Source organism: Athene noctua, chromosome 1 (genome assembly GCF_965140245.1).
Source record: "Athene noctua chromosome 1, bAthNoc1.hap1.1, whole genome shotgun sequence".
Taxonomy (NCBI): Eukaryota; Metazoa; Chordata; class Aves; order Strigiformes; family Strigidae; genus Athene; species Athene noctua.
The window spans coordinates 83,754,114-83,779,910 of NC_134037.1; the positions used below are offsets into that span (position 1 = coordinate 83,754,114).

Sequence of the window (25,797 nt, forward strand, 5' to 3'; positions counted from 1 at the left end):
ACCCCAACATACAGATTATTCTGGTTCTGGAATTAGGGTTGGTCTGCTTGCTTTTATACTTTCAGGAGCTGGGATTTTTTCCTCATCTTGGGGTACAGAAGTTTTACCCAAATGAGTACACTTTTAGATAGTAAAGCTGATAGGATCTCAGTAGGAGTGACAGGCAGTATTTAAACTGTTAGAGAAGAGCTATAGCATAACATACCCCAACATCTCCTAGTAGTTCATCACAAGACAGAATATAAAAACAAAGTCTGACACATCACTTACAAATCATGCTAACTTCCAGTTTTGAATGTGTTGAAGTGTGAGATTTGTCTTGATTTGTAAATAGGCTTGTTTGAAAGAAAAAACACCTATGTAGCGTTTAAGTGCTCTGTCGTATGGTATTGTATTCTTTTTTATTTAAAAATAATTTAATGTTTGTGCAAAAAGTAAATAGTGGTGTGGCTTTTAGTCTCCAACGTGGCCATTCATGTGACTTTCATGGAAAAACTTACTGTTGTCCATTAGTAGTGAACCTCTTTTTATCCATTTATCAGCAAGCGGGGTTACCTAATAGAAAAGTTCATGTATTTGTCAAAATTCTTAGTTTGATATTTTATAACAAGGCTGTGGTGTCCCTGTGAGAGGAGTAGCTTGATGTGGTTGCCATGTTTCTGGAATGACTATTCTCTTCAACTGTGTCACCTCTGTTTCCCATTGGGGAATTTCTAGAGAGCTGTTGGTCACTGAAGCAGAAGGAAATACTGGCATTCTTTGTATTGAGAGGTTACTGAATTGCTTGCTCCAAAACAGTATAGCAAAGGATAATTAATAGTATCTGTGCATATGTGTCTTGGAAGGTACACTTCATCCTAGGTGATTGATTTACTTTACAGTGAAATGCTATAAATGAAGCTCTACAGTCATTTATGTATGTGGCTGAGTATTACTGTGGAGTGGATATTGGTTCTGCTGATGTGTATACTATAAATCCAGTTTTCTTGCATATAACTGTATCTTACTGTATAGGTTTCATTAGAAAACAAATAAGAAACATACCAATAATAAGAAAAGCAAAATAGATGAATGGAAAGAACCCTTCACTTAGATCCTCAGATACTGCTTCACAGAGGGGCTGTTTTTCATTTTTAATTAAATATCCTCACTAGATCATAAACTATGACATGTTCTGGTATAAAATATGTACAGTATAAATTAATTGAAAGTTCAGATATTTTACTGTCATGTGTGAGCACAGGTTTATTAACTGTCAACAGTTACTTTATAGTCTTCATAACTGTGTTTTCCAAGACAGTACAGATTTGTTTTTTCCAGTTTGTTTATGTGGTAGGCTGTGACATCCCAAAATAATCCAGCAAATCAGGTTTCCTTTATAACACTGACTGTTACCCAGGGAAGACAATCACACGCTTTGTCAGCTCAGCTTGTTGAAACATCACTACTAATTTTTTGGTCAAAACTAAATTAAAGTGTGGCCAGTAAAAATCATCCTGTGGAACACTCTGAGTTACTTAAAAATTAAGATGTACTCCTCTCAATTACAGATAATTCATTAGATTACAGTATCTTCAAAAAATGCTGAAGCAAAGTTACAGACAATATTATTAGCCTTAATCATGTCAAAGTCAACTTGTTGTCTAATGTATTTGAGAGAGATTCTTGAATTTTCATATAAGCGTGTACTCTCCAGCTGGTAGCTATCTTGATGAAATTAGGGTGCCCCATCATTGCAGTTCTAGTTTGTCTTTTCATGACTAATTGGGCTTAATTTTCTCCCGAGTCTCTGAGGAATTAAAGATGGGTTCTAGTTTTCACCCTAGAAATGTTCCCTACTTTTAAACTGACTGCAAATTATTTTGCCCAGGTGACGTGTGAGTGAGGTGGAAGTCACTATGATTATTATTAGATAGTTAGATATGTATCTGTGTGATTTCTAAAATATACAGTAACATTTCATTTCTCTTCAGACATTAACACCTGCTTGTTCCACTCCTTATGATATCCTGCTTTATTTTTTGCTTGTTAATAATGTATGTGTAAGCAAAACCTTTTCATAACCTCAGAAACACCAATGATAACAAAGAGACATGTGCAGGGACCACCCTAACACCAAGTATCTTGATGAACATGAGTATGTGTGCACCTGCGGGCTTGAGTTCCTGACCTATCCTTTTTTCTTCTTCTTCTGCTATCTGGCATGCTGTGCAGTGCTCCCTCTTAATCACTATGAAGGAAAGAAACACCTACTAGATTTCAAGAAAACTGAGGTGATTAAACTTACAAGGTAAAACCCCAAATTCAGTAGTGTCACCTTTTGTGAGTCAGCATTTTTAGTAGTTATCCCATCACATTTCTTTGTAGGTCATTTGTCACTTTTTCACCATAAAAAAAGCAGAGAGCGAGGATAAGAGTAAGGGCTGCTGTCTTTTCCTCACCTCTGCATACTTTTTCTATCTGGCATGATCTTTTGGGGTCTTCTGTAGAGTACTCTGGTGTCGGGAAGACGTTCTGTAATTGCAAAGCCTTAATGTGATTTACTTTTTTTGAGATACTGAATGTTCTAAGTGATACTAAGTGGATAATCGTGGAAAAATAATAATTAATATTTAATGTTGTGTCTGTCATTAAAAAGAAGTCATCACAGGATATGACACAACATTTTCCAGAATTTAGCGATAGCAAATACCAAGAAAGCTTCTGTCGGCAAGCTGTAACTCATTACTGTGCATTGAGATAGCCTGTGGTTCAGGAGGCAAATGTGCAATGTGTAAAGGACAAAGCCTTTAGAAAGATAAATAAACTATGCATTCATTTGGGTTTTAATTAAACATTGTATTTGTAGAGCTTCAAAAATTTGGAAACTTTAAATTTAATCTTCGTTTTAAATGTCAGCATTAAGAATCAGTGAAAGTCAGTGTTTGAATGTTTTGTGTATTAATCCAAGCTGGAAAGGATTTCTGTAGTAACAGGCAGCTGGCTTGTACACAGTGATCAGATCATTGTTGTACAGTCACATGCGCTGTGCAGTAAGGCGCTCCTTAGCTTCATGTGATACTGTTGTGTAGTATCTACTGATAAAAATGCTAACTCTCTAGTCAGAGATCGTAGCATCTCAGTAAGCTTAATGTTTACATGTATTTTGCAGTAAGAATATAGCGAGGAAATATTACAGGTAAAAGAAATCTAAGCAACCTCTTTTCAGATAGATTACTGAAAATAGTATGTAGTAATAATGATTGTATGGCAGAGTAATGATTTTGCCCTTTCTTATGTATACATGTACATACCTGTGATATTAAACATTGCCCTACCAAAGCAATATCCCTATCTCAATTTATTTAAAGATTATCAATACTGTTATGTGTGATAAGTATTAATGATTTCCCAATAATGTTAACATCAAATTTCTTTGCTCTTCAGCCAATCAGTGAAATGTTGGCTAATTTCTTACACACTTCACAGATGAAGCAAGTTTTGAAAGAGGAACTGACTAGTTAGCACATGTTACCAGTGTAAAACAACAGTGGGGTCTCTTGTTTCTCCTGCTGAAAGTCACTATTGGGGTTTGTGCCAAAAAAAAATTCTGTAGAGTCGTGAATGGTGTATAAATCTGTAAGAGCTTGATAGAAAAGTTTGTTTCAATCTATAGTTAGTCCTTCAGTTTGAAGCAGTATTCCTGTGGGCTTTAACTGGAAAGCCAAAGGCAGGCTTTAATAAAATGTAGTCAAATTTAGCTTTAAATATTGGGTGCCTGCCATGCTCCATTATAAATGCAATTTAAATGTTTCATGCATGTGAAGCAAAATGATGCGTTGTTCAGCTTATATGACTTTTTAATGTGCTATATGGTTCTTAAAAGTTATATTGAAATCTTACTGTTTATATAGCATGTATCTACCGTATACTTCATAATTTATCTCTAACAGGTTACGGAAGACATTTCATTTGGAGCAGAGGGTCATTTATCTGAGGTAAGTGTTTTCTAGGTGGTATAAAGTGGTGATATTATACAGACTTTTCTGGGTCTCAATTAGAACTAATGATGGTTGTTTTTATAGTGTTACCTTTGGGTAAAAATTGCTAGAGAGTGTGTTAGCACTTAGAAAAGCCATACAGGCACAACTAGAGTGGCCCTGTTCTTTTTTTTCCATTGAATATAATGGCAAAATGGCTGTGTACTTCGGGGAGTTTATAGTTAAATCCTGTGCTAGTGCATACTAGCACATACTGTATACCAACAACAGGATGAATACGTTCACTGTAGCACTGTAATGATGCTTAGGAAGGGAACAAAATCACGATGCTTTACTTGTTTCCTTGTGTACCACTAAAAATGCCTTTGAGTTTACTTATGAAGTATAAAAGCATACTGCAGCAGAATACAGGGTAAGAGGAATTTCATTTAAATAAAAATACTGGATGTTTATCGTTTTACACTGTTTTCATAAATAATGTGTAAAAAAATACAGAACCTAGTCTATAAGAAAGTCTAGGATAATTGAGCAACGTGAGAGGCGTTTCCTAGGAGAGTAAGTGATGAGAATCTACATACACATGAACTAAGAGTTTAGGTAATATATGTGTAAGGGGAATTATACTAGTTCTAAGATCTGTACTGATTCAGTCTGGTCCATTTTTATACTGGTATGCCTTGGGCTGCAACTTACATATTAAGGAAATTTAGTATCCAAGTCTTGCATCTAGCCAGCAAATTAATTACATGGGTAAGTAACCCCCTAACAGCACACATGCCACCTTACATACGCCACGTCAAGTACAAGTGACAAGCAAATATTAAATAAATAAATAAATAAATAAATGAAGTTGCAGTTTGGGATAACTGTTCAGATGATGCATTTCTTTGGATTCCCACCAGTGAGTCCAAAGACTGCGGAGCAGCTAGAATACTCCAGGAAAGATAATCTAACTGCAAGACCAAACTCAGATTGTTGACCTTGTGTGTAAGGAGACTGTGACATGAGAGCATGCCTAGGATAGACTGCTTGGCTGTGTGTGAGTTCAGCATAAGTAAAAACAGGAAGCCTTAAGAATGAAGGTGAACTTTGCATAAAATGCAAATAGCCTTTCTCTTATGAGTGACTTTTGCTGTGAATTAAAGCAAAACTGTGCAGATGCTTGTGTCCACAGATGACATGAAATGGGGGAAGTAGTCCCATGGGATAAAGGTAGAGAAAAGCCCTACTGCCAGCAGGGCAAAATACTGTGGGCACGTTGGTAGTGACAGCTGCAGCAGAATATTTGCTGAAAACTGAAAATTGTATATGGTTTGGACCAATGCAAATGAGAGGACAGCTGCATGCTTGTGTCCAGCAGTGGCCTGCACTGAAAGCTGTAGTACAGCCCAGCCCTTGACTGAAGAAGTTGTTGTTTTGCTTAACAGGAGGTGTGCTCAGCACAAGTGTGTGGTCTGTGTGCTGGGTTTACAAATGCACCAGAGCTCACAGGCATAGAGGGCTGCCATTGCAGAAGTGTTCGCTAAGAGCTTAATACCCTAGAGTCCTCACAAGCAGAGGTACTTTACAAGCCTTTTGAATTTTGAGGAAAAATAGATGCATAAAGAGATTAGAGAGCAATGATGCAAATAAAGAAATGGAAACTTGCTAGAAAGCTGGGCTCTACCACACTGCCACAGCTGGATTGATGTTGACTTGTAGACAGCTCTATAAAAGCTCTGTGAAACTGTCAGCACCCTGTACCATGTCAAGGCTTTGCCTAAATGTTCCTTTGACGCTCTGGTCCCCTAATCCACCCTTGTCAGTCTCTTCACTGCCTGCAAGAGAGCACTCTGTTAGTCATTCCAGATTGTTGCATTCTAGTGATTTGGGAGCAAAGGTGGGAGCAAACAGTGCTAGGAACCACCTATAAATGATACCCAGCTATGCTGACTCCTAGTACAGCAGTGAGTGGACACTAGTAAGCAGTTTGGTGCTTTTGTTTCTTTTTCAAGTCCTGGCCCACTGTGAATTTTTATTGCTGAATCAGTAAATAGCCTCATCCTCCCCTAGCAGGAACTGGCATTGTCCCACTTTAAATGAGCCAATGCAGTAGTGTGCACTGATTTTAGGAAGTCTGCACTTGGGGAAGATCTTTATTCTACTAGAGATGAGAATGAGAAGGCTGCTGTCACCCAGACCCCAGCAGGATGCTGGAAGGCAGTGGAGAGCTCTGTTTCTGCATAGGGCACTGCTCCATAGCTGTAATGGAAGGTACATGAAGGGAAGAATTGCCAACATCGGGTTGTAATTCTGATGAGTCATTTAACACTCCCACGTGTTGTTGTATCCCTGCAGAGGAGGGAAGGGAATCAGTGCAAGCAAACAGAATGTGGGAAAAGCCTGTGATGGTGGGGAGGAGGTAGGTCACAGTTGCAAAACAGCTGTTTGGAAAGCTTTATGCCTGAAATGTTGCATATGAGAAACTGAGGAGTATGTTGTAGTGCTGCAGTCTCCTAAATATACATAAACGGGCTGATGGAACAAGCTAGCAGCCTGTAAGTGGAAGGTGATAAGGGCAAAAGTAATTGGGAAATCCTTCTTCTGAGAAAAGATGGATTAACTACTTTCATGAAAGGCAAACTCACCTAAACAAAATCAGGAGGGCAACCGGTGAGTTTCTGTGGGACAAACTTTGTAGGAGGAGGAATCAGCAGATGATCTTTGGTGCCCTCCAGAAGACATCATGTTTATAGTAACAGCACCATCTTCTTTTGGTGCAAACACAGTAACAGACTACATATTTATGTCAGCAACTCTTCAGTGGCCCAACAGAATTTCAAAAAGGAAAGGACTAAAATGTTCCTAAGGATGAGCCTAAAAGGGTACTGCATAGTGTAGGAGAGAACCAAAAAGACCACTGAACACACCGAGCTACTATAAACAGAAGACATGCAAAATGGTTGGGGAGTTCAGGGATAAGCTGTATGTAAAGGATAGGTGAAAACAACCATGTGTGTCTTCTAATAAGAAAGGTGAATGAGAAAATAATGAAATGAGAGCAGAGGGCAGAAATAACTTTTCTTCCTTATTTTCTTTGCTTTTGGTCTTTCTGAAAATGATAAACTATGTCCATGTACGTAATGCTCTTAGTATTCACTACAAGGTAGCAAAGAGACAAACACAGTAAAGGATCCTAAGGCAAGTAAGGTGTGCTCAATTCAGGCTAGACTGATGAAGTTTCTTCTGAGTGCATAGGAGACAAGAAAAACAATATCCAAACCATTAACAAGCTTCTTTGAAAACTCCTAGACGAAGACTGAAGTCCCAGGGGATCAGTAAAAGGCAAACTTGGTATTTGCCTTTAAAAAGGAGGTAGGCCAGGAGCTTATGTGCCAGTCAACATAATTTCAATTAGGATTAGAATTCCAAATGCTCTTGATAGATTGAAAGAATAGCCTGAAATCAATAAGATGGGATATATTAAAAGACAGGTGCAAATTACATTTGAGGAAGAAAAAAAGTCGGATTTATGTATACAGATGGTAAATAGCAGCTAAGATGACAATACTGCAGAAGCAGGATCTAGGGTTATAGTGGACTACAAACAGAGTGGGATTCATTAACTTCATCCTGTTGCAAGAAGGGGCAAATGTCATTCGCAGCCTCATTAATGGGAATGTCAGTTGTAAGACAGAAATAATTACTGTGCTTAGCTGAGAATGTCAAAGCCTCCAGAGGACTACAGCATTGGTCTGGGCACCTCGCTCTGTAGAAGACAGGAACACACTGAAGAAAAGAAGGAAAGGAATAGAAATAATAAGTTTAGAAATCCCAGTCTGGTTGAAAGTCAAAGTCTTTAATCACATTAAAAATAATGGTAAAGATGACAACTGTTAGTTATTGTGTGCTATATAAAGGTAGAATGAAATGTAACTATCTTGGTTTGTAGCAAAGGAAGATTGCAGTAGGAAAACTTGCTCACTGCAAGGGCGGTTTAGCCCTGGAGCAGGTTCTACCCTCAAAATCCCTCTCAGCTGCTGAGAACTGTGTAAACAGACACCAGCCAAGGACAGTCACAGTGGGCTTGATCGCACTGCCAAGTGTCAGTGTGGGCTTTGGTGATCCCTGGTTGGTTCCTGGTCAGCCCGGCCGTGATGCTAGCATGGTGTTGGTCATGAGTAACATGCATTGTTTTCAGAGCGAGAAATTAGGCCTGTTCTCTCTCAGTGGCCACTTTGCCTTCCTCATCTACCCAGTACAGTGCACACAGGGCAGGAAATCTGGGTCACAGAGCAGGGACAAATGCTTCCTCCACCTGCACTTTGGACACTTTGTGGCCATGTAGGTCATTATTTGAGGGCATGTGTGCTTAGCCTGCATGTGACTGAAGCATCTGCTCAAGGAGGACAAACATATGGATGGTTGCATTTTGTTTCTAGAAATGATTTAAGAGATGTCCTGGCCTGATATGCTGGAGTTTCAAGTGCTCACAATTTCCATTAACTTCTGCAAGGGGTGAGGGTAAGCATGCAGCACTTCTGCCAACAAGTCGTTACAGTTCTAAACCTGGTGCCATAATGTGAAGTACATGTCTGCAAGGGCAACTTTTCAAAGTTGTTATTTTATTTTGAATGATTTTAACTATTATGGGAGAGAGGGGATTTAGCACAGGTGAAAGAAATCTGGCTTTGATGTTCTACAGAAGGTCTTCTAAGGCTTTTATCTTATTAGCGTTATGATATTGCTAGTTGGAAGCAAGGCAATGCTTTTTTACAAAAGCTCCTCTGTAGGAAGAATTAATTTTAAGGATATGTCTGCGAATCCTGCTTCTCAGCACAACCACCAAAGACTCTGTAAGAGACTCTAATCCCTAACAGGGTTAGATTAATCTAGCTACTACAATACCAATTCTTTATATAAACTGCTGAACTAGATCCAAGACAGCATGGAAGGTGTTTGCACTGGTAAAGCTGATCAAATATTTTTCTTGAGTAATTCTGTTGAGGAGCTGTTGCTCATAGGTGACTAAAATAACTTGTAAAAGGGTAAAACGACATGCAGAAGACTAAAGTGGAAGCCATTCCCTCTGCTCATAATTCAATATGCTGATGCTCCAGCTGTGCATCAGCTGGAACATTGTCTGTTCTTCCTGTTTCTTGCGTCAGACTCTTACATCTCTGGGAGAGAAGGAGAATTTCTACTTTGCATGAGGAGGCAGAAGAATTTCACCTTAAAACAACAAATCACACCCACATTTATGCTGTTTTCACCTGTTTAAGGATTTAGAGGGGGGAAAAAAAAATAAAAATCCCAACCTGCTACATCCCCTGTTCACAGAAAAATCCATAAAGCAATATTGCATCTCAGTCTTTCCTGACTCCTTCAGTCTCTCCTCGCTGCTTCCTAAGAGTGCTGTTAGTGCAAAAATAACCAAAGTAGTCTTAAGACTTACAGCAGCTTGTAGCATTGACATAACCTACAAGCTTGGATGAGTTGTATTTTATTAATATGTTGAGCTGGAGGCAGAGTCCGCTCTCCTCTCAGAAATGTTGTTGATCAGTGTAAAGTGCCGCTTTCCAACCAGGAGCTCTTCTGAATAGTTTGTGTGTCACTGACAGCGGTTTCCCTGCCTACATAGACAAATGTCAAATAAAAATGTTACGAGTGACATTACTAGGCATGAAAGGCACGGAGAGAAATCTTTCCTGTCTACTTCTCTGTGTTATCAAACTTTTTTCAAATTGAGGGCCTAGGGGCAGAAGCTGTGGAATTGGTTGAATATTTAGAATTATTCTTGTATATTTTTGAGTGTACTATATATTTTTTTTTCCATTTCATTTATCACTTCTTGATGTTAAACTAAAGAGTTCTCTGCACAACCACATCTTTCCAATCTGAAATAAGAAAGATCATATATATATACATGTTCTGGAAAACAATAATTTATATGATGATCCTACTGCATTTTTATGTGATGCCTGCAAGTAAGTTTCTGAGAGATGATGCTTGTCTAAACTATGGAAGAACTTCTCATCTCAACTAAAAAGGCAGCTGTGTCATGTAGGCACGAAAGTAGTTTAGCTATACACTATTACTGGTGTGTTAAAGAAGAATTAAGCTGCAAAATACCTATTAGGAGTTTAAAATTAATAGAATATAACCTCTACCTTACGGAGCTATTTTAGTTACACTGCACTGCCACCATAGCCATATAGTTATGATTAAATGGGTTTCAGGTCTTTAAAGATCTTAAACAAGTTTGATCCAATTTTTACTTACTCAAATTTCCCTGCCTTCCCATATTGCTGTAAAAATTCTGCATTGAGCACATTTTCCTGGTACTCATTGTTCATTTATCTTAATTTCCAAAGTAGACATGATTTTTATTTCATTTTTAGACAATTCATTATGTGCTCAAAATGTGATCATTCAGAAAGAATATGCTATTTTTTTCACATGAGATGGAATGGACATTTTACTTTAAGTGAGACTCTAAGTACTCAGTTGACAAAGGAATTCAAACCAGTGAGTTAAAAACGATAGTGTCTCATTTCTAAGCATGTGTACGAGACCAGTACATGAATAAAATCCTTGCCTGGATTTGCAGCACAGTAGAAGCTACTAGCCAAATCTTAGAACCTCAAAATACAGGTTAGTACTGATGCAAAGCACTGTGAGATACCTTTGCTGCAGAGTGAGTATTCACCTAAGTGCTAGGGTCTTGGGGGCTTGTTTGCTGGATTCCTTCATCCTTCCTGGGACCTTCTTTACTTGGCTGTAAAGTTTTATTTTAAAAGGGAAAAGAAAATGTCAGACATGAAATCAGATTTTGTAGCAGTACACCAGTAAGTGTAATCCAGCTGCATTGCTACTGTGGATTTCAGGCTGTAGTTATATGTTATCTCAGGTTTTCAGGATCTGTGCTAAGTCACACTCGGAGCATGTTTTGCCAACCAGGTATCTAAAGCTTGTCTCCAGTATCTTTCAACCCACCTGAAGTTCAGTGAGGGGGTAGGTCTAAAAGGCCTGTTTTACTCTGTACATTCACTGACATAATGAATAGGGAAATTTTTTTCCCTGTGGACCTTCACAACAGGGCTAGACAAATCCAGGCACTCTGCTTATCATTTAGATTAGCTGCCCAGCGAACTCCTTGTATATGCATATATGAGACAGGAAATGTGAAGGCAGTTTTAGCAATGGATCTTCTCTTACAGCATCTGATGATAGTGCTGACTGACTGATTATCTGGATAAACATTCCTGCCATCAACAGTACCCTAAAAAAGGAAGAGGACACCCTACTGTAATGTGTATCTTTATAATGCTTTTTATATTTAAATATATTTAATGGCATAGGTATTCAGGAGTGTACTTTAATGTACTTTTTTAATTTTATTTGCTGTCTGTAGTAACTGATGATTTCAAATCAGGACTAGAAGTGTTATCCTTTCTGACAGCATGAACGTGATCCAAAATTTCATATAGTAATAGTTCTTGATAAAAGCAGTGACTGGATCAGACTAAAGTATTCAATATCTTGATGGTATAAGAGCAAGAACCTGCTTTTTATGTGTCACTATAAGATACCAGTTCTTCAGGATCTGTACAGGACTAATTCATTTTATTGAAATATACAGTCTGTAGAAAGAGTCTGGTCTGAAATTTTCACTTACGTTTTTTGTCTGTCAGAGCAACACTTAGGGGTTTGTGCATGGATTAAAAGCTGTTCTTCCTAACTGAACCGTTCAGTGATTGTATAGCACCGAGTGTTTTTGTCTTGTTTTTCTTGTGTTTGAGATGATGGTTATGTGAACACCTGATTTTCTTATGTGTAACTAGCTGTTAAGAGAAAACTCAGCGTTCAGAGGTGGAGCTTTCTCTAGATGGTCTCAATTTTAGATGTGCTTTCAGAGTACTAGGTTTTTGCAGTTTACTGACTCTTCTAGCCCGAGACCTAAGTTCTGTTAGACAGCTATCATCTGTTCTTGTATGCATGTCACAGAATGATTCCCTAAAAGCTTTCTATTGATATAAATTGCCTGGGTTATCCCACTCCCTAACAGCATATGGAGTCCTGCTGGTGTACTGAATAATGATTTAGCAGCTGGATGGAAGACTTGTTTCTCATCTTCTGTCCCTGCTCTTGAGAAGAGGACATTCCTAGTTGCCACAGGGAGAATGTGTACCTTTCTCCCCAGTTTTCATTTTAAAAACAATGGGTCATTTTTACGTCTATAAATTTTGTGGAGTGCTGCTGCAGATTCCAATGTTTGGTAACCACTCTGAAGACGGGTGCTCAGGTCTCCTGCAGAGAGCCGGGGACTCAGCCAGCTGGTTCTCACGTGGTGCTTCTCTGTGTGTAAGCTGAGTCTTTGCAACATAACCTCTCAACACCAGCTCTCTTGTCCAGGATTCGAGCTGCAGCTAGTCACATACCCATGCGATCTGCTGGATAGCCATGTCTGGCAGAAGACAAAGGAAAGCAGAAAGGTCAAAGCTCTGTGCTGTAGCAGAGGATGTGCCAGAAGCAGAGCTCTTCTGACATTTGACTCTGTGTATGCACTGTGTGACACACAGTGTAAGGACAACACAGAACTGAGGTCTGGCAAATGTGTTAACCAAAAATCAGATTGTTTCACAGTGGGCAGTATTCCAACAAGTGTTAGCATGATTTCATTGGAAGGCCTTTGATTGAAGGCTTGATTTCTCTTAAACAACTGCTGGTAGCAGCTCTTGTAACAACAGATCAGTGCAAAGGACTCCAAGTACTTTTTTAAAGGAGGAAAATTTTCTGATGATTGTATATGGCCACATATGCATCTGGCTTTATGGACGAGTGCATAGACTATGTCTAGAGACAATCTAGTTTTCTGGATTCCATCTGATGAATGACTAGTTTTTTCAACACGGCTCCAGCAGAACTTCACCTTGGCACCATAGTATTTTCCTTACAGTAACACCTGTCATTCACTATAGAAAAGCACTATGATGCCTTGGGAAGGAGAGGAGAGGCTTGTCTCAGTGCTGCACAAATTGTTTGATTTTTTTTTCCCTTCCCTCCTTTTCTTGTATTCACAGTTTATTTGGGTTGTTTCTCAAAGAAGTACTCAATACAAATTATAAAGGATATAAATTACAGTTTTGCAGTATATCTGAAAACAGACAAACTTATGGGACACTTTGCAACTGCTTTACAATACTCAGTTTAAATTAGAAAAAGTGTTTTTCCGTGTAAGTCCTAAGTAAAGAAGCATTATTTTTGAGAATTTAATCTTGTTTCATGATTACACAGTAAAAAAGCGTAGTTTCATTTTGTAATCTCTTAAGACTTTGATGCATTTTCTCTAATCAATTGAGTAAATTGCCTAAGTATTCTAGCCGTTTTTTTCCTCAAAAAACTAAGTATATTTTGTGTTTATAAGAGATACCAAAAGTGATGCAGCTTGAAATATTTAAATGGCCTAAAAGTGTAAATCATATTTACATGAAAAACTTAAAATTTAGGAATGTCAATGGTGTAGTCAGCATGAGATTTCCCTCCCCTGCTGTAGTGAGACAATGGTGAAGAGGGAGAGCAGTTCCGTCTTCACACCCCTTTAATCCTCTGCTGAAAGTGAGATCATTACTTTTTTCTGCTGGGAAATTGGCTGAGACCACAAGCTCATTCCATTTCATATAAATCACCAATTTATTATATAGTAACAACTTTTTGTCTCTCTCTAATGGGAATTTGTTTTCAGGCAATGTCTTAGCACAGCAAAGTATCATATCCCCTTATTAATATTTTATTTTCCCCTTGATTTGATGCAAATTTGATGTAGAAAAGTGCACTCAGCAGCAAACATGCTTTCTTTTCTTTTTCAACTTCCTGTAGGAGTTCTTCATATTTTCTGCAGAGTTGGGAGAAAAATGTGAAGCAATAAGTGAGAAATTGGTGCATCTGGAAGATCAATTGCAAACTTCCGCCTGTAGAGTTGATGAAGGAGTTATTCATATCCTTTTTGATATAGCTATAGTTATGTATCAATCTGCGTAAGTATATATGGGAAATATTTGCCTTTCGGTTTCATATGGAATACTAGTTCTTAATGCAGATTAAATACATTAAGAAGGGAAGAATTGATTGTCTTGATGAAGTGGGTGTTTTTGTTGTAGCAAGTTTTCCTACAGTGCATTTTCACTGTGGTCTGATCCAGCTTTAACTGATTTAAACAGAAGTTAGTTCTTTGTAAACTGAGATTAGGCACTGAAAAGCCTTTGTTCTACTGTTAAAATCCTTTTGTTTGTAATGCTCATCTAAGTAAATATCCAGTGCACCAAAAAGCTGCATGGATACAAGCATCCATGCACCTGCATTTCCCAACATGATTTAGCTAAATTGGATGCTACATTATAGACTCAGACTGTGTATATTGTCACATGTAGTTTGGGGTTTTTTTCCTTTTAAAAAAATGGCCATTAGACACATCGTGTGGCATCTAATCTGCCTCTGACACTCCAGTGCAAGTAACCAGATGAGATGTTGTCTTATAAAGCACCCTTATCTCTTTCTGTGCTTCATCTGTCATTTAGTATCTGATTGAAGATTGCTTAACTTTTACAAGGCATTCATTGGGCCTACATCTACAGACATTTTTCAAAATTTAAGAGCACAGAATACTGTTTCATTTGTAACTTTCATAGAAAAACTTACCATAAAAGACATTTTGTTCTTCTAAGAAAGGGAAAAGAGAACAAGAACCAGTGAAGCTAAGGAAGTTAGAGTACTTGGTTAGGTTTTAGTGGAGGTGTCAGGCAATGGGATAATGAAGAAAGATGAATAAATTCAGGTTGGAGAGATTAGCAGAAGAACCCTTACAGACACCTGAAAGTGGGTTCAGGTGACGATGGTGCTAGGAAGGATTCAGTTCCTCCTAAAATGCAGGAGAGAGTTTAGAGAAAGGATAATAAATGGAGTGTGTGGAAAATACCACTGTGTTTTAGGTAATGGGGCACTATTGCCAGCTCATTGCAAAATTCCTATTCTGGAAACTTGGATTTCTTTAAAGGTATCGGAATGATAAATTTTAAAGGGGGGGGGGAAGTGCTAGAGGGGGGTGCATCAGAGAGGAGAAAGCCTATTGCTGATTTTTTACTACTTCAAATCTTTCTTTTCTAAGCATTTCAGTGTACAGAAAGATTACTTCCTTGTATTTACCACAGGCCAGTTTGCAATATTCTTTTAATTATATTTACAGCATGTGTGCTCAGTTGCAGTTGTGATTCCCCAGTGCTGTTTGTGAGCATTCTTTTCAGAGTGATACGGATGTGTGTGTTGTGTGTGTGGAGCATCTAATTCCTTCCTCTCTTAGATATATGTGCTCTCAAATTAGCTTTTCTTATTGACCCTAATAGAAGAACACTGATGGATGAAGTTATGGGTTCTTTCCAGTGGATTTAAGTTCATATTCAAACCAGTCAGGTCTGATCATAGTTAACTAGGTAAGGGAAAATAAGCTGAAAAACTGTTTTATTAATTCCTGAAGAAAATACACTACAAGTATGTAAAATAGTAGTATTTGTATTTTCTATGTAGCTGTTGAAACTGCAAGAATGGTTAAAAAAATAACATCTAATCGTTGAAAGTCTGTGAAGAGTTGTAGATAGTCCCATTCTAAATCACAGTTGTCTGATACAGATCTATTCTCTATCAATGAAATTCAGCTCATGTTAATCTAAATACAGAAATGCACACTGTGTGATATCCTGGTCCTAGCCAGACCATCAGTCACAAAATAAGAGACCATGTTTAAAACACAGGGACATACAGGGAAACAGTTCAGCAATTCAGCTACCCCTCTTTAACATTCAGTTGCTATTTCAGAGGTAATCCAGATCAATGTGCATAAAATGTTACCATCTGGTACATGTAATCGCTGTGCTGTACTTCCAAAAGGAATGAGAAAAATAGCTACCACAGTGCTGCAGACCTGTAGATTGTTTTTTTAAATAAAAACTGCTCAGTGCCTATAAAATAAACTTTCACTCATTGGTAACTTGCCTATATTGCAGGAATGAGCACTGGGACTGGTGTCAATAATTAGTCTCAGTAGAAGAATTTATAATTAATAGATGGATCTATTGTTTGCATGGTAGTTTATTTGGTTTTAAATAAAACAGCTTATCCCAAATATTGGACAATTATACAGTCTTCATTAAAAATCTGTAGAACTTTCTGAAAGCAGAAGCTTAATTATCTGGAACTGTAGTGAAAGTGAATTACAAATTCATGTTTGCTGGTTATTTTTTGCCCTTCTCCTCATCCCCCAGAAAACTGCCTTACACATGAATGTTATAAACTGTATTAGGTCAAAAATCTAACTGGGGGCTGCACAGATTTAAATTAGTCCTGTCGTCTGATTATTAAAAGACTTTTAAAGACTCCACTGAGAAAAATAAATTCGTGATGCTCTCGAGCCATTTGCCAGTGTTGTATGTCATAGCTTTGATTAATAATTAAGTTTGTATTAGGAGAAAAATCCCAGATGTCATTGTTTTTCATTTTACGTTTTGATGGCATAGCACACTTAAATCAACCATGCTGCTTGTTGTAATTGCTAGCACGACCTGAACAAACGAGAAATCCAGTGATACTTCTGGGTCCTGAGGATAGCCACAGACTCACTTGAGATTCTCATTTATTACTGAAGTCTTTCACAGCAAACATTAAACTGTACTTTTGTGTAAAAAGCATCAAACAGTGGAGAGAGGAAGAGCTCCTCTGTAGTACTATGACACATTTGCTAAAATCTATGTAGTATAACCAAATAAACCCACAAAACATTCAATTATGGTTAGTCATTGGCAAGTGTATGAAAACAGTCCACATCATTAACTGGAAAAACCAAAGGACAAGGGTGACTCATTCTGGTGTCTACAGAGCTGATGAGAGGTGTTACTTTCCTGGTAGTAAAGGCCTGGGATTCCCAGTAAAATTAAATGGAGCCTATGTTGCAATTTCACCATCATTTTTGTTCTTAATTAGCAGTTACATTTTGATAGACAATTTGAATGCTTGTAATAGTTCCTCCTGGTGAAAATGCCTTTGTTGGAAGAAAACCTGGCTGGGACTATTATAAAAGTAATTTCCATTCCTTGCCCTAAAATGGGCAATTTAAGTTATTTTGACAATAGAATTTTGTGCCTAAAACGTTCATTAGGCACTGCAGGTCGCTTTGCTAACCCTTCACCCTTGTCATATGGCAGGCTGTCATATAAGCCTTCCTTTACACCGGTGTAGGTTTTCGACAGAATCAGGAATGTACAATTTAGCTCTGACTGTACCTCACTGAGGAATCTCATCCTGGGTGAACTTGTAAGAAATTTTGGGATTCCACAAGAGTGAGAGGTGGCAGTGGTGCCCTTTTTGATTTTATTTTGAATGACAGGAGGGTGAGCCCTTCCCAGTGTGCATCACATTGAGAGAACATGGTTCCACTTGTATTGTTCGTGCCATGATAGAGGTAGGTCAGTGTATTTCCTCCCATGTGTTGCAGCTTCTTTGTCTTCCGTTTTCTGCTGGAACAAGTGATTTGGAGACAGCTGGTATCCAGACCACTGAAGTGATGCATTTTTCAAAATGTTGCAATCATTCTGTTGGAGTTTTTTGTTTAGTTGTTTTTTGGGGGAGTATTTTGGTTTTTACATGGGAGGAGTATCAGGCTAATTTGTAGAAACACATTCATGGATGTGAAGGATGGAGACAGTAATGGAGGGAAGCCATGGGAAATTTCTAATCTGGTTTCACTACCACAAATATCCCTGTATTTTGTAAGGAGTACATGATGGATTTCCAAATGCTGTTTTGCTCTCTTGCTGTGAGACCACACAGGCCTTATATAGGAGCAATAGGGACTTTTGTCTGTCTTTCACTCCAGAGTGTACTTAAGAGGACAAACCCCAGGTCGTTCCAAATAAACACTGAATTGTCTTGCCTCTTTGCTGGCCCTTTGGCATGTGGCACACACAATCACAGCATCATTTTGTTGAGAGTGACCTCATCTGGTGCAACCACCTGCTTGAGCAGGGTCACCTAGAGCAGACTGTCCAGGATCATGTCTAGTCAGGTTTGGAAAATCTCCAAGGATGGAGACTCCACAACCCTGTCTGTGTAACATGTTTGAGTGTTGATCAGTGTCACAGTAAAAAAAAAAAAATAAATAAAATTCTTGTATTCAGATTTGATTTCCTACTTTGGAATTTTTGCCTGTGGCTTCTTGTTCCATCAGTGGACACTAGTGAAAAGAGTCTGGCTCCCTCTTTTTCATTCCCACTCTTCAGCTGTTTATACACATTGGTAAGATTCCCCTGTGCCTTCTCTTCTCCAAGTTGAACAGTCCCAGCTCTCTCAGCATCTCCTCGTACAGTGGATGTTCCAGTCCATTAAACCATCCCTGTGCTGGACTTGCTTCAGGAAGTCTGTGTCTTTCTTGTACTGTGGAGCCCATAACTGGACCCTGCACTCCCCATCGGACCTCACCAGTGCTGAGTAGAGTGGAAGATCATCTCCCTCCACATGCTGGCAATGCTTTTCTTAATCCAGTCCAGGAAGCTGTTGGCCACCTTTGCCCCAGGACACACTGCTGGCTCACATTCAGCTTGCTGTCCACCGTGACCTGAAAGTCCTTTCCAGCTGGCTGCCCCCCTCCATGCGTACTGGTGCCTGGGGTTAGGTGAGACACATGCAGTTATGTAGTGGGATTTCTAGCTGAGCTTCTCTCTCCAGCCACTGTAATGTTTAGCTGTTAGAAACAAGCAGAGTAGTTAACCAGGTAAAAAAAAAAAAAACAAACAAACAAAAAAACAAAACAAAACCCTTTCTGATTGTTTTTGTTCTTCAAGACTTAATTTCCTCTTCCAATCTCCAAAATCCCATAGGCCCTTACCCCAGCTCTGTGATAGTCCTTGACTTTCCTTCCAAGGCCTTCCTTATTACAATATACTCTTAATTTCTAACCTTTCCTAGAGGAAGGCAACTGGTTTGTAATATCTACTTTTTGTCTCCTTTCCATAAACATCTGTGCTGAGAGAACAGAAGATACATTGATGAGCCCATTTTTTTGAAAAAATTAAGTCTACAGTTATTAGATCTGCTTTTTATCTCCTTGTAAATCATAGACTCTGTCATGATGCTCGAGTTTTTTAAAGAGAGGAAGTCAAATAGGTGAAGACCTTCAACCAAGACAACATTAGAGCTGCAGCATTGTTGCAGAACATGGATTGTGTTTGTGCAAGGCTGTTCCCAAGTACTTCAATTTACTGTATTGGAGAGATTTTGTCAGTTTTTCACAGGAAGAGAGCAGAACTAGAAAATGTTCCTAGTTGAAACTTGTTTTGGCTCCTGCCTTTAATACTGTCTCTATTTACAGCACTGGATAGAGAATTTAAGCATAAAGGACACATTTGCCTGTGGACCCATGCAAAACTAAGTTTTTTGCATTTTTAAAATGGATGAAGCTGTTCATCCAGACATAACCTCTGTATGTATAGAGAGATTACATGCTCAACCTTATACCATATATTTTGTCTAGTCATAAAGGCTTATTTGACAGTTACTGGTCTACAGTTGTTGTGATATTATTTATTAGGTTATTGAAACTTGCTGGAAGTAGACTATGCAGTCATCTTTCTTGTTGCTCCATCTTTGTCTTAGTTAAGAGCTTCTTTCCCCATCTCCTTCATTTTCCTCTATCCTTCAAGATTTCTGATCCACTGGCAGCAAAATATTTTAATTTTGCTTTTTTCTCTACCTGAAAAGAATTTTGTAATTGCTTGGGATATTACAAATGACAGCATGTAGTCAGAAGCTGTGCGTCAGAAGTAATTAAATTTCAGAGGCTTCATAGTGTTCATAAACTGAATAATTTCTCTTTTACCAGTTAGATTTTCAGCAGAGCATCATAATTAAATGGTGGTGGACAGTCCAGGACTGTTTATAAGAGGATAGTAATGTTTCTTACTTCAGAGGAGGTGCAAAGCATAATTATTTTGTCCTTGTACAGTGCTTTGAGATTGTAGGATTAAAGTTTTGTGTGTGCTGCTATTACTTGTAATCAGAGATAGAATCCCTTTAGTTTAGTAGAGCTGTCCAGACATTAGAAGTATGCCTGAGTACTCCTGGTGAATGTACTAAGAGTAAAACATCGTAGTAAATGTATGTAAATACACAAAGATGAAATTCTGAGGAAGTGGTAACAGAATCAAAAGCAGTCAAAAGGCTTTTCAAAGGTGTAACTGTGGCTGTCTGAAATAGCAGTGATTTGTATAGCTTTCCCATAGTCCTCTCCAATTGCAATTTTTCAAAAGTAGCAGCTCACTTTTTACAGTCACATAACCTGAGGGTGTCTTTTTTTCTTGACATTGCATTGACATCATGGTCCACTAAAGCAGCATTTCATAATGGATGAGCTCTGTAAAGGATAAGCCTGTCCTTGTGTGTTATCCTTCCTGTGCATTGTATTTTTGAAATTGAGTTGTTTCAGTGTCAGCCTGTTTCATCTCCCTTGAAGTGAGTTTCTGGCTCTCTCAGAGATCATTTGACAGCCTACTGCTAGAAATGAACTTACTTCTCTCTCCCTTGACCTGTTTGGGTTAGCCTTTTGGAGTCCTTGCCCTTCAGCCATACCTGTATGGGAAGCCTCAGTGTGGATGGGGTGGGCCCTAGGGCTTGTTCACATAGACTTGGTCACTGGTTTAGAGCTTCAGCAGGTTCTGACTTGTCTCAAGCTTGCTTTGCTCTCCACATAGTGTAAGCTAGGAAAGAGAAGGTAAGGTTGATTGTCTCACAGAGCTACACCCAGTCCTTGCACAGTCTCACTGACCTAAGATTATCAGCAGAAGGGCTGATGTATTGATAGTACAAACTGCTTATTCCCAGGAGAGAGTAGTCATCAGAACAAAAAGCTGTACTGCCTAGGAAGCCCAGACACTTAAAAACTTGTGCACTATCTCCATGCATGCCCTACCTTTCTCTGCCAGTCTGTTCTTTGCTGCACCCCTCATATTCTTGTTGCCACCACCTGACACCTTCCCCTGACCTTGTGGAGCTGGGGAAAGAGGGAAGTGGAAGGTCTTTTAAAAGGCTGAGCCATTAGCCATCATTTTCTTTCCGAGTGCCTTGCCGGAAACCTGAACTAGGCAACAGCAAATAAAGTGTGGAAAAGTCTCTTAACCAAATGAAATACTTTTACTGAATTATTAGATGCTTTTCAGGGGGCCTTTTTCCTTTTAATGCATGACAGCATGACCTTGTTACTGCTAATCTCTTTGCTTTTCAACTTTTCAAAGCATTCACTGTGGAGCCTCATATAGCTTTATATGTGTGTTTTCTGCACTATAATTATACTGATAATTCAGCTAAGATTAAAGCCTTCTGGAGGTAAGTAGAGCAGAAACACTTTATCTGCTATAAACTAATTTTGCTACTTGCCTCAATTCCCATCCCAGCTAATGCCACACAAGCTGTGGTCACTTGGCTTATGTCTCAAACTGGTCCCACTGCCCCGTTGCCTTCACCTGGGGCCTGATCCACCCAGGTCTGCACCTCTGGCTTAAAAGTCCACTCTCCAGCCAGCAGGGAACTCATAGCTAGTGGCGCTGCCTCCATGGTACAATTTCTTCATCTCCTTTCTTCCTTCCCATGATAGTATCCAAGCAGTATTCCCCATCCCCTCCCTTTTTAAAAGTGCTAAATAATGCTATTTGAGAACTTCAGTTTGCCTGGATTTTTTTTGAAAGCAAGTGTGAGGAATGTATTAATATTTAATCCAAACAATTTGGAAGAACTTGAAGCTACAATTAGATAGCCATGGCCATCTGTTGTGAGCAGCAGAACAAGAATTTATTTAATAACTTGGAAAGAAAAGAGGGACTGCCAATCACCTATAGATTTGTTCCTTAATAAAGCTTGCACAGTCTCTGCAGAGGGAGATCCAGGTGGTGAAGGAGACACTCCAGACCGTGCTGGTGCAACTTCAGCCAGCCAGGGAGGCAGGAGAAGAAAAGGCTGGAGACTTCCTCTGTGACAGCTGGTGTCCAGGAAAACAAGACTTGAAGGAATAATGAGCAGAAAGCTGGTAGGATGACATTAATTCACAAAGGGCTGCTTTTAGTAACTGAATACTGTTTTACCAAGCCTCAGGGATCTCTTCTCTCCCTGCATAACTAATAACTAAATCAATTATGGAGAAACAGAGCCTGGAGGTCTATCATCAGAAGTATTCTACACTGCCTTACATGTTTTGGCACAGATTGGGAAACAGCTTTCAGAGCAGAGCAGCCCCTGTAAATGTGTGGATTACAAATTGATACATTTCAAGTGAGTCTGCAAAGTTGCCTTTAATGTCAGTGAAATGTTCTCTTGAAGACTTGTAAACAGTATCTGTCTTCCTTACTCATGGATTTTTTTCCCTGATTTAAAAATGTAGTGTTAAAGCTGGAACATCTAGTATTTCTTGAAAAATAGCTGTAAGAATACTAACTTTTTTTTTCCTTTGGCTTTAACAGCTTTCTTACACTGAATGTATTTTCACATTCCTGCCAATAATTAAATCAATAGGATGAAATTCAAGCTAACCAAGTTCTTTCAACTGAAATTTGGACCTCATTTACTCTGTGGTATTGAGTATAGTGGAGGTAACTAACAGCAGCCCCTATAGCAGTAGTTTAACTTGCTTCATTTAGGTACTAATATAAACAGGCTTTAGTATTACAGGGGTTGTAAAGCACAAAAAAACCTATGTTGGTGATTTATATTCTTTATATTTAAATATTGTATGAACAATAAGTCATTTAAGTCTCCTTGTAAAGTTTATTACTACTATTATATTACTTTGATCTTCCTTATAAACTTCAGAAGGAATGCAAGATTTTTTTGCAATAGACACGTATGTGTATATATACATACTTACGCATGTATTTTTATAGGAAATAAAAGCAGTGCTCCACTGAAGCCAACTAATATAAATGACCTATATTTAGATCATTGTTCGAAACAGTTAGTGCCTTTAGGAATTCATCATGTGCTTTCTTGGATACTAATATCTCTCTGATGTTACAAAAAAATTTATTCTTCTGCCGTTTGTTGCAGAGGGAGAATTTTTTTTAAAAATCTGATTTTCTTTTTTAAACCAAATAGATGAAGAAAACATCTTGCAACTCAGTACTGTACTTCTATGCTATTTTTGTGACTTTTTAGAATGACTTTTATTCTACTTCTATCACTCCTTTTTATAGCCACATTGTGAAGGTTTTTGCAAATTTTGAAGGTTATTGGACTACTAGCCCACTAAGATTGTGTTCATTTTCTTTGTGTGTTTTAATACTAGTTGAAACTTCTACCTCAATGTTAAATGCATAAGGAGGGAGGAAAAAAGTGCCAGGCAGCTGAGACATAACAGAATTATAATTGCATCCAGGAGTATACAATTGTCAAATCAGGGGAGCAGAGCTCAGGTGGTTTCTGTAGTCATCAGATCCTCAGGGTGGAATTACAACCCTGTAATTCAGAACACGGTTGACTTTTCTCACTGTGTAATATATGGACCAGCATCTGTGTTGTGGTAAAGACTCTTGACTCTTCACCTCACATGGACTCTGCTACTCCGTTCCCATTCCCAGTCTCAAATGGAGATCTCTTGCTGCTCTGCTTGACAAGTTTCTTTCTCCGAGTTTTTCTGGACAGTCCCTGTTCAATACCTACCTCTCCATAGTATATTTAGCACTTTCTGAAACTCCCCTGGACAGACAAACAAGGCATTTGTCTCCAGCTCAAGGCAGCCTGACAAGCACAGGAAGCAGCCTGCAGCACCCTGACATTCAGCCCATGCACAGGACTGGCTCCCCTGGATACCCTGGCTGGGGATGGTAGCCTGGCTGCCAGAAAGCACTCGTGGAAACCCACATCGGTTCAGGTAAACAGAAAAGAAAGCACACTGACAAGATAGATCTCTTAATCTGTTTCCTGAAGACCTGTAGAACCTCTCTGTTCATTGACACCAGAGGCCCTGGTTAGAGAGTTTCCAGAAATGAGCATTTATATAGGACAACAAGGACACACCCAGAGATGATGACCAGTACACTAAGGTTGCATGACCCCCTCTTCCACACACTGAGGAATGTGTGGAGTTTTATCCTTTGAATAAGTAGGGTCTGCAGTGTAAATGGTTGATTGGCCCTGTAAGCGCCTTAAAGCCAGGAACAGCCACAGCTGAAGCTGAAGTCTGCCTTCTTGGGTGAAGCAGCAAGGGCTCAACAACAAGGATAGTGACCAACCATCATAGGTGCAGGAGAACAGCACCCTCATTCTCACTAACAAGGTTTCTTGAAGACATTCCCATTCAATTAAAAAAAAACAAAACTGTGTGGCTTTTCTGTTTCACAGCTTCAGAGCACCACTGCATTTTAATAAAAATTCAACTTATGCAACCACTCTAATAAGACACTGAACTTCTGAGAAGGGAAACTGAATCAGTCATCATTCATGTCATATTTGTATTTGTTAACATTTATTTTATACATAATGTGGACTACTACTAATTTATTATTCCATTAACTTCACTGTTTGTTGTGGGAAGTTAGAGCCAGTAATCATTCCTTTTCTCAGACATGCTGAATAATAAGCATACAAAAAAAGTATACTGTGTAATGTATCATCTGCCTTTTTTATCTGTGGATAGAAGTCTCAAATAAAGAGAAGTATGTTTTAACTAAACCCAGTGCCTGTTTGCATTCTGTGCAGCGTACAAGATTTTAGAAGTTTCATCGAGGGGTGGGAGTGGGGAGAAAGGAGAAGTCATGTGTGTGACTATTATTGTGCTGTTGACAGCAGTGATTCCTCTGCTTGGGAAATTAAGTGATGCCTTCTAGAAACAGTCTAAAGACACATTCAAGACTAAAGTCTCACAGCAAAATGTAGCTATTTTCAGTGTGAAAGGGAGAAAAATACCCTGCAGTGAGCTATATAAACAGGTAGAACCTGTGCTTGAGTCCTGGCTTGACTCAGCCAGTCTTGCTGCGCAGCCAGATCCTTCCTGTGGGCCCTCCCTCAGTTCCTCACCTATGGAGAGGGGTGGAGGGAAGGATGACTGTGTACCAGCTACAGCAAAGTCATGCCCCCACACACACCCTCATAGCCATGATGAGAAGTAGGAGAGGACCTGTGGTGTCCCAAGGACCAGTTTCACACATGCTTGCTAGGATTGTCACCTCCAGGTGGACTGGTCTCCCACCACCTGCAAAAATGAATCTCACCAGCAATAAGCCCCCTTCCTGCCTGGGACATGTGCTTTCCCCATCTAAGACCCCAGTCCTCAAAAGTTTGAAGAGCACATAGAGGGATATGTAGGCTTTGTGTGAGGAAACCTTAGTCACAGCAACAGAATCGTAGAATCATTTAGGTTGGAAAAGATCTTTAAGATCATGAAGTCCAACTGTTGACCTAACACTGCCAAGTCCACCACTAAACCATGTCCCTAAGCACCACATCTACACATCTTTTAAACACCTTCAGAGATGGTGACTCCACCACTTCCCTGGGCAGCCTGTTCTAATGCTTGATAACCCTTTCAGTGAATGAATTCTTCCTAATATGCAATTTGAATGTCCCCTGGTGCAACTTAAGGCCATTTCCTCTCATCCTATCATTTATTGCTTGGGAAAAGAGACTGACTCCCACCTTGCTACAACCTCCTTTCAGAAAGTTGTAGAGCATAATAAGGTCTCCCTCAGCCTCCTTTTCTCTAGGCTAAGCCACCCCAGTTCCCTCAGCTGCTCCTAATATGACTTGTGCTCTAGAA

The 25,797-nt window shown here is 39.0% G+C and overlaps 1 protein-coding gene across 1 annotated transcript in view; it reads left to right on the top strand.

Annotated features, from left to right (window-relative positions):
• Nucleotides 1-24,654, top strand: part of DISC1 (DISC1 scaffold protein) — a 206,155-nt gene extending 181,501 nt beyond the window's left edge. Inside the window, exons 12-14 of the mRNA XM_074899344.1 lie at nucleotides 3,933-3,977; nucleotides 13,839-13,955; nucleotides 21,914-24,654. Of these exons, the coding sequence (XP_074755445.1) occupies nucleotides 3,933-3,977; nucleotides 13,839-13,955; nucleotides 21,914-22,063 (312 nt within the window). The 3' untranslated portion in view covers nucleotides 22,064-24,654. The remainder of the gene's footprint in view (nucleotides 1-3,932; nucleotides 3,978-13,838; nucleotides 13,956-21,913) is intronic.
• The last annotated feature ends 1,143 nt before the right edge of the window (nucleotides 24,655-25,797 follow it).